Raw genomic sequence first — 17,118 nt, 5'->3', positions numbered from 1 at the left:
GAAAGAAGAGTGTTTGTTTAATAAGTCTGATTGTTTTATAATGTAAACGCTCCAGTCAGTGAGGGAGAAATGAAGAAATAGGAGATAAAACAGTTTTGTGGGGTCAAAGCGTCAGAGATTTGGAGGATGTGCTGCAAGCCTGCTCCTGTCAGAGGACAGACATGGCTTCTTTCAGTTTTGGTAGTTTACTACAAATGCCTGTGCGTTTGACAGTGATTACACAAGACTTGACATGTACTCTGTTTCTCCATGAAGTGAAGTCACATGTCAGGCACAAGTATGCAGACAAAAACTGCAAAAAGCCAAAAGGAAAGGCTGGCAAACATGCATGCAATGCGCAGTGTTCCAGCATCACCACATCACAACAAGCCAAATGCAGAAACAGAGCATTGGATATCACGCCTGCAGCTGCAGTTAAAAATTGTTCAGTTTTTCAGTAAAGTCCTTTACGCAGATGTTGCAGCCACACAACTGCTGTAGCCACACAACTGCTGTCCTCTCCTGTGGCAGTTGTGTTTTCCCGGCTTGTCCAAATTTAAATCTGTTGAATAGTCATAATTGGACTCCAACAAGTAACGTACATGTTTACAGAAATGGAAGAATGCACTTTGCACACCATAATATTTTCAGAGCTGTTTTCTTTAAGGATTTAGTGAAGTGTTGTCATCTTCCCCACAGTGTTTAGGAAGTCTTTGTTTCCTCAGCTTAAAGTGAAATAAATCAGATTTCAGTCTGTCAAACAGGCACAATCCATCAACTCAGGATTGAAATGGATAGGCTGATGGAGGGGTGTTGCTGCAGGAGGGTGGAGGTCCACAGGAGGCAGTATGTCCTGAATATTTCCACATTCAGAGCCGACTGGATTGAGTGAGTGCAGCAGCCAAAACCAACATGTCCTGTCTACCAGCCAGGCAAGGAGGAAATAACACAGCGGAGATTGGCACACACTGTGCTGTCTCTGTACCAGCAGAGAGGAGCGATTGCACACATTTTGCTGCTTTGATTTCGAGTTAAGAACAAATGTGTAAAACATGGTGAGAGCTGAACCCTTTTATAGACTGGAAATGGTTCACTTTCAGTTTAGCGTTGTACTCGTGTGACAACAAGATAACTACAAGTACAATCAGCAAAGCATTAGCAGCTGATGAGTGTCCCCCAATCACACAACTGATGGACAGATAAAAATCAGCACATTAGCGCCTGTGAGCTCCTTCTCAGTCCCAGACTCTGGTGCCTCATCACTTTAATCTACATGTTAGGAAAAGAGTGCAATCAGCCTGCGTCCACCATTAGCACCCATAAGCATGAAGGATTCATGTCCAATCTATAACACGAAACCTGAATAGCCCTACAATGGCAAAGCCACCAAAGAAACAAGCACAGCTCTGCCCACAAACAGGTTTTGGTGTAAAACTCCACATTTGTAGTTGTGATTTATTTATTTAATCCAAAGTTTGTATTGAGACTCATTTAAAACAATGAGTGGAGAAGCGTTTCATCTTTATTAAAAACTGAGTCTATACATAAATTACGTTTACAGTTTATGTTACAGACCAGTGCTTTATGGCATGCAATGACCAGATCGCCACAATGTAAGGCAAGGTGTAGTAAGCACATCAGCATTAGTGATCTATTAGGATACTTTTTGAAAAGTGGAACTACAGAAAGGCACTTAATAGTGTTATGAAATTTTAAATCATGATCCAACATGAAATTTATCTGTAATATTCCCCTTAATGTGACAAAATATATAAACAACATTAAAAAAAAGTTAAATCAATCAGAAAACTTTTGAAAAACTGCATTCACTACACTCATATGCAGCCAAAGAAACACAACATCCGATTCATGTGTGTGTCCAGCGAAATGTCTGAAAATGACAACTGCAAATCAGGATTGTACCAAAAACTTTTTCCACAATTACAAAATATACTCACCTTATTTCAACTCATTCCAGTCAGACTGAAATTGAGGTAACAACTATATAATGCATATGTAAGAGTACTGTATCACCATTACAGCCATCGAATCACTACGAAAGTCAATACCAGCAATAAAAATCAATAACAGCAATTTGAAAATGCATTATTATTGTTTTGTACATTGAGACATTTAAAAATCCAGTTTTTAGCCTAATAATTCACGGTGCAACCTCCTTACTATAATGGCATTTGTAAATGCAGGTAGGGTGGGATTTATGCTTCACCTCCTGAACCATACCACTGCACACTGCATGACGCTGACTGCTACGGATCAATACAAGAATCCTTGCTGCAAACAGTTTGCTATACATGACATAAACACTGTTGTCTGTGGCTGTCAGAGGCATGGAAAAGCTTAGCACCGGAGAAAAATCATCTTAGCTTGGAGCAGACGAGGAAGAGCTGAGATTAGACTGGCTGTCTATTAGGACACTCTTGCTCAAGGTGCAATCACATGTATTTGCTTGCAGCCTAGTAGCCGCGGGGAAGCCCTGTTATGATCTGAAGGGCGTGCCATATTAGTCTTATCTAGTTTTCACAGTCACCTCATTCTGAGGCTCCCGATCAGGGCTCTCCTCGGTGCCCCCTGCAGTAAAGGAGTACAGCTAATCAGGGGTATTCCAGATTGAGCCAATCAGAGAGCTCTGATCTGAAAGACCTTTAAAAGGGAATCTAACTGAAATGTCTGAGGTATTGAGAAAGTGCCTTGTTGCTAAGTCGTTGTTATGGAATTTAAAACTTAGAACGGAGGTACTGGTGCTTATATGCTCACACTACAGAAGGTAGGGCGGCAAGCCTATTAATGTGAGTCACTGGAAAATGAAAAATTCCCATGGGTAAGTAAAGACTCTAAACTTACCAAACATTTAAAATCTTCTTAAACAATATCTGTTTTAATTATTACACCAAATAAGCCAACCAAGAGGTGTAAACCAACACAAACACAATAACAACACATACAAATGTAAAAACAAAAACAAAACAGAAACATCAAGAAATAAAAATTCTTAATAACATTCTTTCTGTTTCCTTCTTAGCAACTTGACTTCACCAGCCGCCAAAAAACAGAAAACAAATAATCAAATATAAGTGAAAGAAGATGCACGCTCAGCTGAAATCCCTGTCAGGGAAAATAAGAGGGGCAATGAGGGTCCAAAGGTAAAGCCCGAGGCCCAGCCAGCTGGAACTCATCTTCACCCAAACAGCTGGCATAGTGCTCTGCATGACCTGGGTGTTGGTTTCTGGTCTGTTGGAGGACACAGAGTGAAAAGCAGCAATTTAGTTTACACCAACTCAACCTACCACATGTTTGGAAATTCATCCACACTTCCTCTATATACATGAATTGGTCACAAAAGAAAGAAAAAACAAAGATACTCTGGTGGTGGGTGAGGTTCATCTAAACCGAGATGATTCAAGAGGCTGACATTCAATCTGTGCTGAAAGAATGAAGAACTTTCAGGTGAACTAGTCTGCCCTCTGGTGGTTCGATTGGAGGGTGTCAGAACTTTAAACCGCCACATAAACATTGAAACATGTTTTATCCTTTGTTTTGTTTTTTATCTTTAAATGTTTTACCAAGGAGCTCCACTGCTACTGTGCCGCGATCACAAGTAGCTGTATGTAAGTAACTGATAAAGGTGAAAATTATGGATTTTAAATTCACCGTCAGGGTCAAAAGTCTCATATCGTACCTGTTGCTTCATGTCTGTCAGTCTGCTGTGAGTACTTACTTGTACCAGTTGGTAAGAGTCATCATGATGTACAGAGAGGCCAGACAGAGGTGGAAATGGAAAAAGGAGTAGTTGTAAGTGACACTCTCCTCTTCATTGTCAACAGCCCTGCGGATACCATCCTCTCCAACCACACCCTCTCCACCTGACCCTCCGCCCTCCTCTGTCTGCATCAGCTTGTTTACCTGGGTGTTGCTGGATGAACGGATACTGAGGGAGAGACAGAATGAGGAAGTTTAACAAAAGCAAATAAAACAGAACATATATTATTTTCCGGCACTGCTAATCTTACCTGGCATAGAGAGTACAAAAGAGGAAGATGATCAATCCCACAATGCCCTGAGCATCCCACCACTGCACCTGTCCTGTAGGGCTGCCACCAGACGGTTGAGTGGTGTTGACGTTTGACACTAGACTCAACAGGCTGGGGTTACACTTACGATCTGTGCACAGAAGACCACAAAGAAATTGTACACACCAATTATAAAATGATTTGAAAAGCACATTATTATACAGTGAGAAGGTCTGCAAAATGACATATTAATGAATTAAAGTCTCTGACTTCCATCTTGACTATAATGGCAATACACATTTTTTAATGTTTTTTTTCCTCTTCTGTAACTAACAGCACTGAAGATGCAACTTTAAAGTATCAAAAATCCATGAATACACCTTTTTCCCTTTACTGTTAAACTTCTAACATTTAAACGTTTAATTATTTATTCAATGTTTTTCATCTCAACAGTGTCTTTCACACTAGTGCTTCACTGGTGTGAAAGTTGCTTCACAACTCAACTTCAATTTTATTTATATAGTAGCAAATCACAAGAGTCAGGCACTTTAATATTGTAAGTTAAAGACTCGACAATATTACAGAGAAAACCTCAACAATCACACAAACTCCTATAAGCAAGCACTTGGCAACAGTAGGAATGAAAAACTCCCTTTTAACAGGAAGACACCTCCAGCAGAACCAGGCTCAGGGATGGGCAGCCATTTGCCAGTACTGATAAAGTGTGAGCAGAACAATAGGGAAAAAAAACCTGACCTCTGACCTTGAGGTTGAAGTCACTCACATTCAAACTCGTCTGAGATTTTTAGCAAATACACCTATCGTATTCATTTGAAAATCTGACGTCACCTCGTTCTCCAGTTATTGTATTCACTAAATTGGTCGTCCACAGCTTTGAGATGACGAGTCATTACATCTTCAGCGTCACGTCAGTGGGACTAAGATGACTACATCTTAACATGAATGTAACTAGTCAGCACAACACTGCCCATTGTGACTACTCACAGGGGACATGCAACTCACATGAAAATGAGACACAGAGGGTGTGCTAACTATTAGCAAAAAGCAGCTCTTTGTTTATTTAGAGTCCCAGGGAAAAACTCACCTTTCAAATAAAAATGCTGCGACAAATAAACAGCAAGTACATATAATAAATGACAACAGTCAGGAAACAGGAAAAAAAAAAGCATGCAGGTAAAACCGAAGGTAGACTTAGGATTAAGAAGCCAGAAGACTCACTGGGATTGTTGGTCATCGCAGACCAGGTGACATACATGGTGTAGAGGGAAATAATAGAAGCCTGAAGCAGACCAGAGTACGGTTGAGTTGCCTGTAAATAGAAAAAGTAAAAATATTTAACAAAATAATAATAAAATAAAATGTTCAGCTGCTTTGAAAGGAAGGTTTATTTAACAGTGTTTGAATGTGCTGCTTGTTTGCATCACAAACTCAACAGAGCCTATGAAAAAAATACTCATTCATAAAGACTTGGGGAAGAATATTGACAAAACACTCAGAAAACCTGACCTCTGACCTTGAGGTTTAGGCCACAGAGACTTTAACTCATCTGAGACTGAAATAAATATCATAGTTTGATCTACCAATAAAGTCCTACGTTGCATGTTTTTTGAGTTATCACATTTACAATCTTTTGGGTGCACGCCATTCGCCCGCCCATAGGTTGACAATACCCCATCAACCTTTTACAACTAAGTGGTAAAAAGTACTTAAAAGGATTTAAAGGTACTTAAAACTAAAAAGTACTTAAACCATCAAAAGTTAACTAAAGCCATTAACAGAATGCAAAGAAACAACTGCCATGAGTTTCTATACAAAACATGGGGGAAAAGAAAATAAGAAATAAAAAAAGAGACATTAAGTGAACTTAAAAATAGGTGTAGTGTACTTTTGTGATACACCAATTTGTATCACAAGATAGTGTAGCAACCAGTCTGCCCTAAGTCCAATGTGAGAGGAAGAGGAAATGCTGATGGCAAGGCAGATATGAAAGGTTTTAGTTATCAGGGCAGCAAACATTGCCTGAAGGACCTGGAAAGCAGCCCTTATTACTACCAGCACTAATTCCTGGAAAGAAACCAGAGAAAAAAAAATACAAACAGCAGCAAAACGCAAACATCCGGGTTTCTTTCAAGCACTGGTATCTGCCAGAAAACAAGTTCAGTCCGCTGACTGCGACAGGGAGGGTGGCAGGCTTTCTGCTGCAGCCGATGAATGTACTGCTGTCTGTTAGCTATGAAGCTAAAGTGTATGAAACAAATGAAGTAGCTGCAAAGGTACAGCTGCCATGTCGCTACCAACCCAGGAGGTGAGAGAAAAGGAGATCAGTTAGAGAGCACTGAATAATGCTTACATGAGTTCACACACAGCAAACGAGGATATAGCCTACTGTAATTAATTAGGTATTAGGTTGGCTGAACAAGTTATTACAATTTTCTTAGAGCTTCTCAGATTTTCTAAGCTGTTTACATTAAAAGTTACACTTTTTGACTATAAAAATAAAAACCTCACTCTGCTTAAGCTAATAATAACAATGTGTTTGCTGTATGTGAATAACAGCTATGTACCAAATCATTAACCAGGGTATTGTTTGCATTTACCAACCTCCTCCATATAAGGAGGCTGTATTCTATTCCAACTGTAAGAGTAACAGACGAGGTACTTCTGAGCAGGTCACATGTGTGTCACACAGGGATAACGCAGACCACCATTTACTGTCACATCCACACCTAAGACTAATTTGGACACACCAGTTAACCTAACAAACACGTTTTTGTACTGTGATTACTGTTACTGCAGAACATGCAAACTACACTCAGAAAGCCAGCTGACCAGGAAGTTGTTGCACTGCCCCAAACTTAGACAACATTCAGTTTTTCTGTTTCTGGTAAGAGAGTTGGGCTACAACACAAAACATTTGCCTAGCTCTGGTAGACACCGTTCCCTAGTGGTTCACATTTTACAAATCCAGTAAATACCTTTAACCTCTTGCAATCGCTCCTGTGCGGTATCCAACATGAAGAAATACAGTTTCCATGTTTGTACCTGTATCTTTGGTAAGACGGAAACAATGGAGACGATGACGCAGAAGATAAGGTTGAGGCTGATGAAGACTTTGTGCTCTGTGCAGTTATCTGGCATTGTATAGTAAATGTAGAAAAGCACCACAGCAGCGATAGCCAGTGCATAGTGGAGGACAGTGAAAGACAGCAGCCCTGGAATTGAAATGAATACACAATAACATTAATGATGGTATAACAGGATTATTATTTTAAGAAAAATGATGAAATTGACTCGGGCAGCAGAGAAGCTCTGCTTCATCCTGTGTCAATGCCAGAAATGTCACATACCAATATAACTCAATGCTAAATCAGATTTTGTGCGCTATCATTATTTTAAAAAGTCATTACAGTATCAAATATGGAGTCTATCACGAAACTCTTGAATACGTTACCTGCAAACCAGCATTTGTTCCCATTTTCAGCATTTTCTACCCAGGCTTTGTTCCAGGAGTGGGCAAAGTCAATGAGGAGTATGAGTTGGATTATAATGAAGATAAAGGATCCCACCAATCCGAAGTAAAACCACACTGTGAAATGAAAAGGAAAAGATACAGCATCCTCAATCTGCTGAACAGGTATGTGTATATTCTCATTATCATTTCTCAAGAAAAGGATATAGTACAGTTGCTGTTTCTTGTAATTCAGCAAACAGATATTCATACCATCATGAAATGTCCCATCAGGGATGAAAAAGGCTCCCACTGTAATCCCGACCAGGATCAGAAACTTAAAGAACCAGAACCTGAAGATTTACAAACTTACAATTAGTACAGAAGAAATACAGAAGTAGTACAGTACACATACCTCCCTCCCTGAACCCATTCTTCTGCAATTTAAAAAAAAAAAAAAAAAAAAAAAAAAGGTTCTCACCCATTTTGAATAGCTGCACGTGGGTCTTTACTGCTACGGACACGAATCATGATGACACAGAACAGAAAGAAGAAGCAGGTCATGGCAAAGCACATTCGATACACAGACTTGTACCCCACGATGACATTACAGTCAACCTGGTTTTCAATACCAGGTATTGAAGTTCCGCCCTTGCAAAATCCTGGGATCTGTGGAACAGATGAAAGTCAAATCAAACAAGCTTGCAGTTAAACTTAACTAAAAAAGTAAACCATGTATCAAATAGCAATTCAATTACTACTGGTTTTCAGAGGCACTGCAATACAAGTCGTGACTTAGACGTATCACTGTTTCCAGCTTAATTGTTACAAAAAACACAATGTTACGGTACAGGGTGGGCCATTTATATGGATACACCGTAATAACATGGGAATGGCTGGTGATATTAAAGTCCTGTTTGTGGCACATTAGTATAGGTGAGGGGGCAAACTCCTCAAGATGGGTGGTGACCATGGTGGTCATGGTGCGCTTACCTGCTGCTCTCTGGCAGGTAGCTCCATGCCCTCCTGGGTTTTAAATGCACCTTAGAACACACATGCATCAACACTACAATGAGCGGGTGGAGGGAGGTTTGGAGTCTTCTCTCACCCCCGTTCTCTGCGGCCTGCTGGAGCGGGGGGGCTAGGAGGAGGAGTTGGCCGTCCGACTGCGGTCTGGAGTGTGGGGCCTCCCTGCTGCTGCGGAGTCGGGGCGGTCTGCCTCTCCCCACCGCAGGGAAAAGGGTAACACCACCTGGGTCTGGGTGCACTTCCCCCCTCCAGGGGCAAGGGTACCTAGACCCGGTTCGTAGAGTACGCTTGGGGAGTGTGATCGTGTGTACAGCGTCTCTTCATGTCTGTCTCCACGTTGGTTGAGTGTGGAGTAAGTGCATATGAGAGCATGAGGGTGGGAATGGATGTTTGTGTCTGTGTGTGCCTGTATGTCTGTGTCTATATGTCAGGTTAGGTGTCAGGCGCCACCTCTCTGGGGACATCTCAGGCCCTCCAAGGTTTGGAGGCCTATCTCCCCCCCCACCACTTCCCCTGCCAGTGGCGGACTCCCTCAGACGTCGGTGCGTTGGTGGTTCTTTGTGTCCGGGGATGGGCGTCCAGGTACACACCGGCTCACTCCTTGGCGGCCGCTTATCGGGGCCTGGAGCCTGGGGCTCGCTCGGGCCACTTCGGAGGTGGGGTGCCCCCGGCCTCTCGGCCTGGGGCTCGGTCACTCAGGCACAGCTGGCTGCCGGCGGAGCTCATGGGCGCGTCACTGCAACTCCCCCTGGCTTCTGCTCCGCGGCTGCTGAGTGAGCCCTCATCTGGGACTCTCCTCAGCTCTTACTGGGACAGTGGCGCGGCTGCCCCTCTGTTGGTCTTCCTTGGTCTCTTGTGTTCTGGGGGCCTCTGGATGTCTGGAGTTTTGATCTCCTCCATACCTGCTTCATACCCTGGAGGACGGGGCTGTGGCCCCCCCACACCCTCTAGCAGATCATTACATGAAGGAACCTTTTAAAAAAACAAGCGCGTCCATGCTCACAGGTGTACACACGGGTGATCACACCCACAAACTACACCCTTTTTGGCTCCTACCTCAAAGCACACTGTGTTCTGTTGATCTTATGTGCTGCACAATAATGTTTAATATTTAGTATTTACTGTCATATTCCCATATATTATTGTGATGTTGTTTATTCTATTACTCTTGTTCTCTTCTGCTTGTTTTCTTTTTTCTTTCTCAACAGGTGACCCAGGTGATTGATATATGCATTTTTTTTCTTTTTTTTTTTTTCTGCTCATTCTGTTGGTTTTTGTTTTTTGCCCTTCTCCCCCGTCCCTCTTCTCAGCTGTTTCTCTTTCACTCTTTCTTTCTCCCCTTCTTTCCCCCAGTCAAGTCTGTCCCGTATTCAGCAAGTGAAAATAAAATAAACAATAAAAGGTGAATCAAATGGACCATTACGGCAAGGCTGGGATGGTCAATTTGGTAAAGTAAATCCGTTGGGCATCTTTCTTTGCCTTTAGACAATAATTCTGATGCAAAAGAGCCAAACGGGACAGGCCAAAAAAAAAAAAAAAAAAAAACAAACCAATATACAATGACCTTTTCTATTTTTCTAGTTTGTAACAACACTGTAAAAGCTGTTGTTGCAGCTAATTTTGTGCACTACAATCAGGATATGACTTCTCAGGTAACATTACTTAAATGGAGATATGAGAACTTTACAATAAATTATTTAGAGATAAAGTAGCTACAAGAAAAGGATCCAACATTAGATCTGCATTATTTTACATACTTGAGTAAGGCTTTGGTCACATAAACCCAGAGACTGGTTGGTGACCCACCTGGCAACCTCCAGTCTCTAGGGGAAAAAAAGTGCATTTCCCAGCAGGTTACTGAGTGGCTGTTGGAAGTTTCTGGGTGTTGCCAGGTGAAGTCAGTCATCAAGAGGGTGCTGCAAAAACTTTCTTGTGACTATGTTGTTTGCTACCAGATTGTCACGGTCGCCCATAGTCTGCATGGATACAATGATTTGCCTGCAAACACTTTTCTACTGTGGTGAAACTTGAAAAGTGTGACGCAAACCAGAAACTTCTCCTTTGCAGGCAAATGTGCTGTCTTTCTTGTTTGCATCATTTTTCAGTTTCACTACCACTGTGACAGCAGTTGACAGGGCTCGCAAAATCGCTAGCCCGACGTCCTGGGGCTAGCGATTTTTCCAGTCGGGCTACCAAAATCTCTCTCTGCCCTGCCCGTTGGGCTATCAGAGGAAGGAAAAATATATGTCAGTGCTTTTGCATTCTTTCGGAAATGTAGCTGGGTAATTATGTCATTGGCATCGGTGAGCCACTGTCAATATGTGACATATTGAAATCGCGTTTGAATTTGCGCTTGTTTTTTGCTTTCACTTTGCAATTGCGCGAACTGTGTATAAAGAGCGACAGCACTGATCTGTGAGTGATGATAATTTGCGCACCAATTCCTCTGACATGGTCAGCTTACTATGCAAACATGACAAGTGAAATCTCCTGCAGCAACCTTAAACATGTGAAAGGTTGATCGCGCAGAGAATCGCTGAGCGTTATGTGAGTCCATGTGTAAAAGCAGCAGGATATATATTTTAGTTCTGCTGAGCCAAATAAGACAGGTCTGGGTGAAGAGGCGACCACAAAATGGAAAAGTTATGACAAATCAGACTATAAGGCAAAAAGAAAGTGCAGCTTTATGGTTTCATGGACAAAAGAATTTCTGTGGCTGCAATATGACGAGCTAAATAACCAGGGCTGCACATAAGTGGTCCGCAGGTGCGCATTCGCTGTCAAAATAAAACACGTGCACAAGATAAGAAGTTGCAACGCGTGTTTGCATACATAAGATTTTCTGGAGGACAGACATTTGTTTAGAACTCTTAAAGATGTCGAAGAAGCTCCTTTAAGCAATTACTTTGGTGTTCCTCCACCTCCAAAGAAATGTCAGAAGGAGTCCGAACCACAAAAGAAGCGCGTATTCTCGGAGAAGTGGTTGCAGGAGGTGAGCTGGCTTCAAACAAATGATGAACGCACAGAGAGGTGGTGCAGAAAATCCCACTCTAGCGGACAAAAACAGTGCTTTTTATATGGACGCAAACGCGCGTTGCAACTTCTTATCTGGTGCACGTCTTTTATTTTGACAGCGAACGCGCACATGCGGACCACTTACATGGTGTATGGACTATATGGTGTATATTATGAGTAGTTGTATGTTAAATACTATTGCATATCATTATATACATAAATATGACAATAAGAACAAAGGTCTTACCTTGCGAAGCTGCGTTTCCATTCCAGGAAGGATCATGATAACAGACACAAAGGTTCCCATCAGCAAGAAGAAGGAGAAAACCAAGCGGGTGATGGTGGAGTTATTTGAAGAGGGACAGCAACCACACAAAAGACATGGTGCTGAGCCACACAGACATGAGGCCTGCCGAGGATGGAGGGGTAGGAGGAGAGAGCGATAAAGAGCGTGAGAGTTGAAGCTGAAGACAGCCACAAAAATATATCACCTGCTTAGGTGTGATGGCACTCATAAATAGGTTAGCTGAACTACTGTGTGGGTAAATTTTAAACATGGCAGTTCCAAGGGTTGATGTTTAGATACAAGTAACATGAAATTCGCGCCTCTCACTTAAATGCTTAATTACAAAAAAAAAAAAAAACATTAGAGCGCAAGGTTCCTCCATGTATTTTATTTCATCAACGAAAAACACTCCACCTTTACAGATACCCTAGTTCCCATATATAAACGGTTGAACACACCCTGCACTTGTTAAGCCGGTCTAAAAATGAGCTGGTTTCCTACGAAGGCAATCAAAATCACATGCCTTACATCTGGTGTCAGTAACTCGTCAGCTTTAAACATCAAACGTCACTAACTTCCCATTTTATTAACAACGCGATGAAAATGGCCTGTTCACTTCTGACTAGCTTGCTACGCTAACTGCCCTAAATCTAACGTCGAGTATTGGCAGATTTCCCAAGTAACAGTAATGATCAGCTATTTATAAATGGTCTCACATTTGTTGAAGCTATCACATGCCTAACGTCACAACTAACACTTAAACCTGACACCAATTACTAATGTTATCCTTAGTTTAACCTAACAGTGGGAGAATAAACAAAAGCCTTCCGGAAATATCTAAAACAGACATTCATATGCGATACTTACACAGCTGGCTAAAGAGCACAAAGCCAAGCAAGCCCCCATTTTCACATAAATGTGATGAAATGTATGTATTTATGTTCCGACGCCTTTCGTGTTCCTTCACTAACCCGTTAAAAGCTGCTATGTCTAACACTCGGAAGTTACTGGAGTTTTTCAAAATAAAAGCATACTTCAAACGTCATCAATCAACCCCATAGCTACAGACTACGCTATGTTCTCTATATGAAAAAACTCAAATCATAGATTCTTAGTGTGAGAAGAAGAGTTTATATATAGTCTGAAGCATTTTGAAGAGTTCTGTCAACCAAGAAACATTTTGCAGAGCAGAACCAGACAGTAAATACACGGACTCTGAAACCTACCATCTGTCCTCTCCCTCAGCAAGAGATCATTATCTGCTGTTTAAAAGTAGATGCAAAAAGAGAGCCAGTCAGGTGCTGGCAGAAGAAGCCTCGTTAAAGTCCCTGCTGTTGTCGTATTGCTAGTTCATGAGCACAGTAGGGAGCCAACAGGGATGGGGTTATTAATAGTCCTTTTAATATAACCTGTAACGTGGAAAAAACTTAATGAAATCTGTGTGATTACTGAGAAATAGAAGATGGTTTTTTTCCCAAGTAACTACTTCAAACATTTCTCAACTCACCGAACATTAAAAACATACTTGTCAAAAATGTACTTATAGTAACAATACACAGCCAATAAATCACCTTTCAGAGACCTCAGCTGTGAAACTGCACTTACTGCATGATTATTTGTTATCTAGTCATCGCATTTGCAAACTTAGGTGTCCACGCTGCCCGTCTGCCCGGTGGGGTGACGGCAATAACCCATCAGTCATTTACAAGTGAGGCGTAAAAAGCATTGCTTGCTTAAAAACACGTTTCATAGCATCACCACACTGAACTGGCACTGCTCCTAACACTACTGAAAAGTTAATTTCTATATCCAACACTAGGTTGCAGTATTAACCAGCAGTTTATGCTACTTTCTCTCAGCTAAAGAAGCTCCTGTGACATAATCCCCACTTGTTCTTTTTTTTTTCTTCTTTTTTTGGTGTCCCGTTTGGATCTTTAGCCATCAGAATTGTTGTCTTAAGGCCAAGAAAGATGCCAAGCGGATTTATTTTACCAAGTGGATCATCATGGCCTTGCCATATTGGTCCATTTGATTGACCTTTATTATAATTATGAATTTATTTTATTTACAGTTGCTACAAACGGGACAGACATGACTGGGGGATAGGACAGGGAGAAAGAATGAAAGAAAGAGAGGGAGAGAAAGAAAACCAAAGGGGAGAAGAGACGGTGAGAAGGGGGGGAAGAAAGAAAAAAAAACAAAAAAACAAACAACAAAAAAAACAAACAAACACCTGGGTCACCTGTATGGAGAAAAAAAACAGAAGAGAAAGCAAACAACAAAGAGCAACATAATAAAAAAAAAAAACGGCACCATCACAATAAACTAGCTAGCAGTAGATATCAATAGTTACTAAATAATAAACAATATTGTGCAGCATGCAAGATAGACAGCGCACAATGTGCTTTGAGGCAGCAGCCAAGAAAGCTGTAGTCCGCGTCTGTGAATACCCGTGTGTACACCTGTGTGCATACCTGTGTGGATCAGCATGCTTGCATTCCAAAGGTTTCTCCATGTAACGATCTGCTAGGGAGTGTGGGGAGCCACAGCCCCGTCCTCCAGGGTATGAAGCAGGTATGGAGGAGATCAAAACTCCAGACATCCAGAGGCCCCCAGAACACAAGAGACCAAGGAAGACCAACAGAGGGGCAGCCGCGCCACTGTCCCAGAAAGAGCTGAGGAGAGTCCCAGATGAGGGTTCACTCAGCAGCCGCGGAGCAGAAGCCAGGGGGGGTTGCAGTGACGCGCCCGTGAGCTCCGCCGGCAGCCAGCTGTGCCTGAGTGACCGAGCCCCAGGCCAAGAGGCCGGGGGCACCCCACCTCCGAAGTGGCCCGAGCGAGCCCCAGGCTCCAGGCCCCGATAAGCGGCCGCCAAGGAGTGAGCCGGTGTGTACCCGGACGCCCATCCCCAGACACAAAGAACCACCAACGCACCGACACCTGAGGGAGTCCACCACTGGCAGGGGAAGTGGTGGTGGGTGGAGATAGGCCTCCATACCTTGGAGGGCCTGAGATGTCCCCAGAGAGGTGGTGTCTGATACCCAACCTGACATATAGACACAGACATACAGGCACACACAGACACAAACATCCATTCCCACCCTCATGCTCTCATATACACTTACTCCACACTCAACCAACGTGGAGACAGACATGAAGAGACGCTGTACACATGATCACACTCCCCAAGCGTACTCTACGAACCGGGTCTAGGTACCCTTACCCCTGGAGGGGGGAACTGCACCCAGACCCAGGTGGTGTTACCCTTTTCCCTGCGGTGGGGAGAGGCAGACCGCCCCGACTCCGCAGCAGCAGGGAGGCCCCACACTCCAGACCGCAGTCGGACGGCCAACTCCTCCTCCTAGCCCCCCCGCTCCAGCAGGCCGCAGAGAACGGGGGTGAGAGAAGACTCCAAACCTCCCTCCACCCGCTCATTGTAGTGTTGATGCATGTGTGTTCTAAGGTGCATTTAAAACCCAGGAGGGCATGGAGCTACCTGCCAGAGAGCAGCAGGTAAGCGCATAGTCCCTCCTGCTAGCCCTCAATGTCTACGTGTATTCAAAATTGAGAGGTGGGCAACGACGCCAGGGGTGAGGTGTACACCCTGATGGTAATTTGGACTCCGTGTATCGTGCCCACCCCCAAGATCCTATATGTATGTGTAATGAGAGTGTGAGTAATGTGAATGTCTAAGTTGTGGGATAAAATTGAGGCAGAGGCAGCCAGAAGGGGACAGAGGGGGGGGGGGGTAGCCTCCTCTGCACCCTGGTGACATACCCCTACTCCAAGGCCCTGCATGTGTGGGTGGTTGTGGTGGAGCGGGAAGAGGGAGGCAGCTGGAGATGGGGAGGGAAGGAAGGGAGGGGCAAGTGACCCCTCCCTGGGGCCAGCTCCCCCGCTGACCCCAGTAGGCACCCCCATACTCCGCGACCCGCCAGGGAAAGGGGGCCCAGGCCCATCCAGACCGGGGCCCAGTGCAGCAGCGCCTCCCGGCCCCACAGAGCCCGGGACAGTCCACCCAACCCCACCACAGAGAAAACTGCACCGACCCCACCATCCACTCATCTTCCAGACTACATAAGACAATAGACGCCCAGGCTGAGATCTTCCTCCACCTCTCCTGTATCTCCCCCTCCTGCAGAGAGTTCCTGAGGAGAGGAAAGCTCCTGTTCCCCACTTGTTCTTGCACAGTGTACACAGATTTCATTATGTAAGTAAAGTCTGAAGCTACAAGTGACATTTCACATTTATAGATGGAGACATTTTACACAAAGGCATGAAATAGCACAAGTAGAGAAAAATCTATCAACTAGTTTAGGATGAAAAAAATAATATAATAACAATGTATACTTTATTGATCCGCATGGGGAAATTCCTCTCTGCAGTCGCACCCCAAACCTTCCAAACAGGGGGCCACCACTCTACCTACTGAGCTATCCCTGCCAAGCATATGTAGCTAACACATAATGTTTCTGAAATCTATACTGAAATGAATGTTTATAGCTGCAAAATGTCTTTTTTTAGGACCTTTCAAGCCTCTGACAAGATGAATCACAGTTGGAGAGAGCTAATAAACAAAGAAGAAAAAGATTTATCCATTTACTCTTGACTAGGTGGTGTAATTTTAGTTATTTTAAAAGCGTCACAAGAAAATATAAAAACAGACATTAAGACCAAATCTATCAAATGTCAGAATGTTTATTCTCCTAATGCGCCACCTGGGAACTGTTTCCGATTAGGAATCAGTCGCTTCATTTTCAACTTTAAAAACGCAGGTGGGTGATTGGGTACTTCTCTGTGTAAAACCTTTGTCAGCTGCTGGGAATAGCAACTTACCCCTGTTACTCCTCTATAATGACATCTTTGTTCTGTCTCACTTTGTTTGCAGCTTATGTCTGTCTCTCTATTTTATTTTCCATAGGAAGCAGCTGCCAAGATTGCAACTTCCCTCTCGTCCATCACTTCTTCTTCATCACTCACTCAGAAGTCTTTTCTTTAAAGGAGGAGCTGTAAGAGACACAAGAGCAGAAAAACATTCATGTCAGTTTTCATAAAAGTTTCGCTGTTGTGCCTTGTAAGATGAAATGCAAATGAATGTGAAGGCGGTACAGTAAATGAATGAATACATTTGCTGTGTTATAACACTACTATATTAGACACAGAGGTTGAAGAAAGAAAAAGAGCAAAGCACTGTGAGGTTGTCTGGAAACAGCAGATACCTTATAGTTCATAAAGAGTCCATTACTAGTTAAATGACCCTTGAACTTTAATATTCTTTTGAGCTATGATGAAAGTCTCCATATATTTTCAGC

At 43.0% G+C, this 17,118-nt stretch overlaps 1 protein-coding gene across 3 annotated transcripts; it reads right to left on the bottom strand.

The window, feature by feature from the left end:
* Window positions 1-1,483: 1,483 nt before the first annotated feature.
* On the bottom strand, window positions 1,484-13,170 carry serinc2l (serine incorporator 2, like). 3 transcript variants are annotated; one of them, XM_026183930.1, is made up of 10 exons: window positions 13,033-13,170; window positions 11,768-11,929; window positions 7,958-8,145; window positions 7,750-7,829; window positions 7,480-7,614; window positions 7,071-7,240; window positions 5,247-5,337; window positions 4,008-4,158; window positions 3,716-3,925; window positions 1,484-3,228 (listed from the first exon to the last, which is right to left on the bottom strand). In XM_026183930.1, exons 1-10 carry the CDS (start codon window positions 13,033-13,035, stop codon window positions 3,090-3,092), a joined length of 1,329 nt encoding a protein of 442 aa, XP_026039715.1. In that variant the 5' UTR covers window positions 13,036-13,170; the 3' UTR covers window positions 1,484-3,089. The 3 variants fall into 3 exon arrangements, with proteins under 3 accessions (XP_026039715.1, XP_026039714.1, XP_026039716.1); XM_026183929.1 differs by lacking the exon at window positions 13,033-13,170 and adding an exon at window positions 12,674-12,855; XM_026183931.1 differs by lacking the exon at window positions 13,033-13,170 and adding an exon at window positions 12,265-12,535.
* Window positions 13,171-17,118: the final 3,948 nt, after the last annotated feature.

Source organism: Astatotilapia calliptera, chromosome 11 (genome assembly GCF_900246225.1).
Source record: "Astatotilapia calliptera chromosome 11, fAstCal1.2, whole genome shotgun sequence".
NCBI classification, from domain to species: domain Eukaryota; kingdom Metazoa; phylum Chordata; class Actinopteri; order Cichliformes; family Cichlidae; genus Astatotilapia; species Astatotilapia calliptera.
This window is presented reverse-complemented; position numbering and strand designations above follow the sequence as displayed.

Coding starts and splice junctions, on each gene's coding strand:
- serinc2l (XM_026183929.1), bottom strand. CDS start 12,712: ATGGGGGCTTGCTTGGCTTTGTGCTCTTTAGCCAGCTGT. Junction 7,241..7,479: donor GAACAAATGCTGGTTTGCAG/GTAACGTATTCA, acceptor TTTCAATTCCAG/GGCTGCTGTCTTTCACTGTC. Junction 4,159..5,246: donor TGCGATGACCAACAATCCCA/GTGAGTCTTCTG, acceptor TTCTGTGCACAG/ATCGTAAGTGTAACCCCAGC.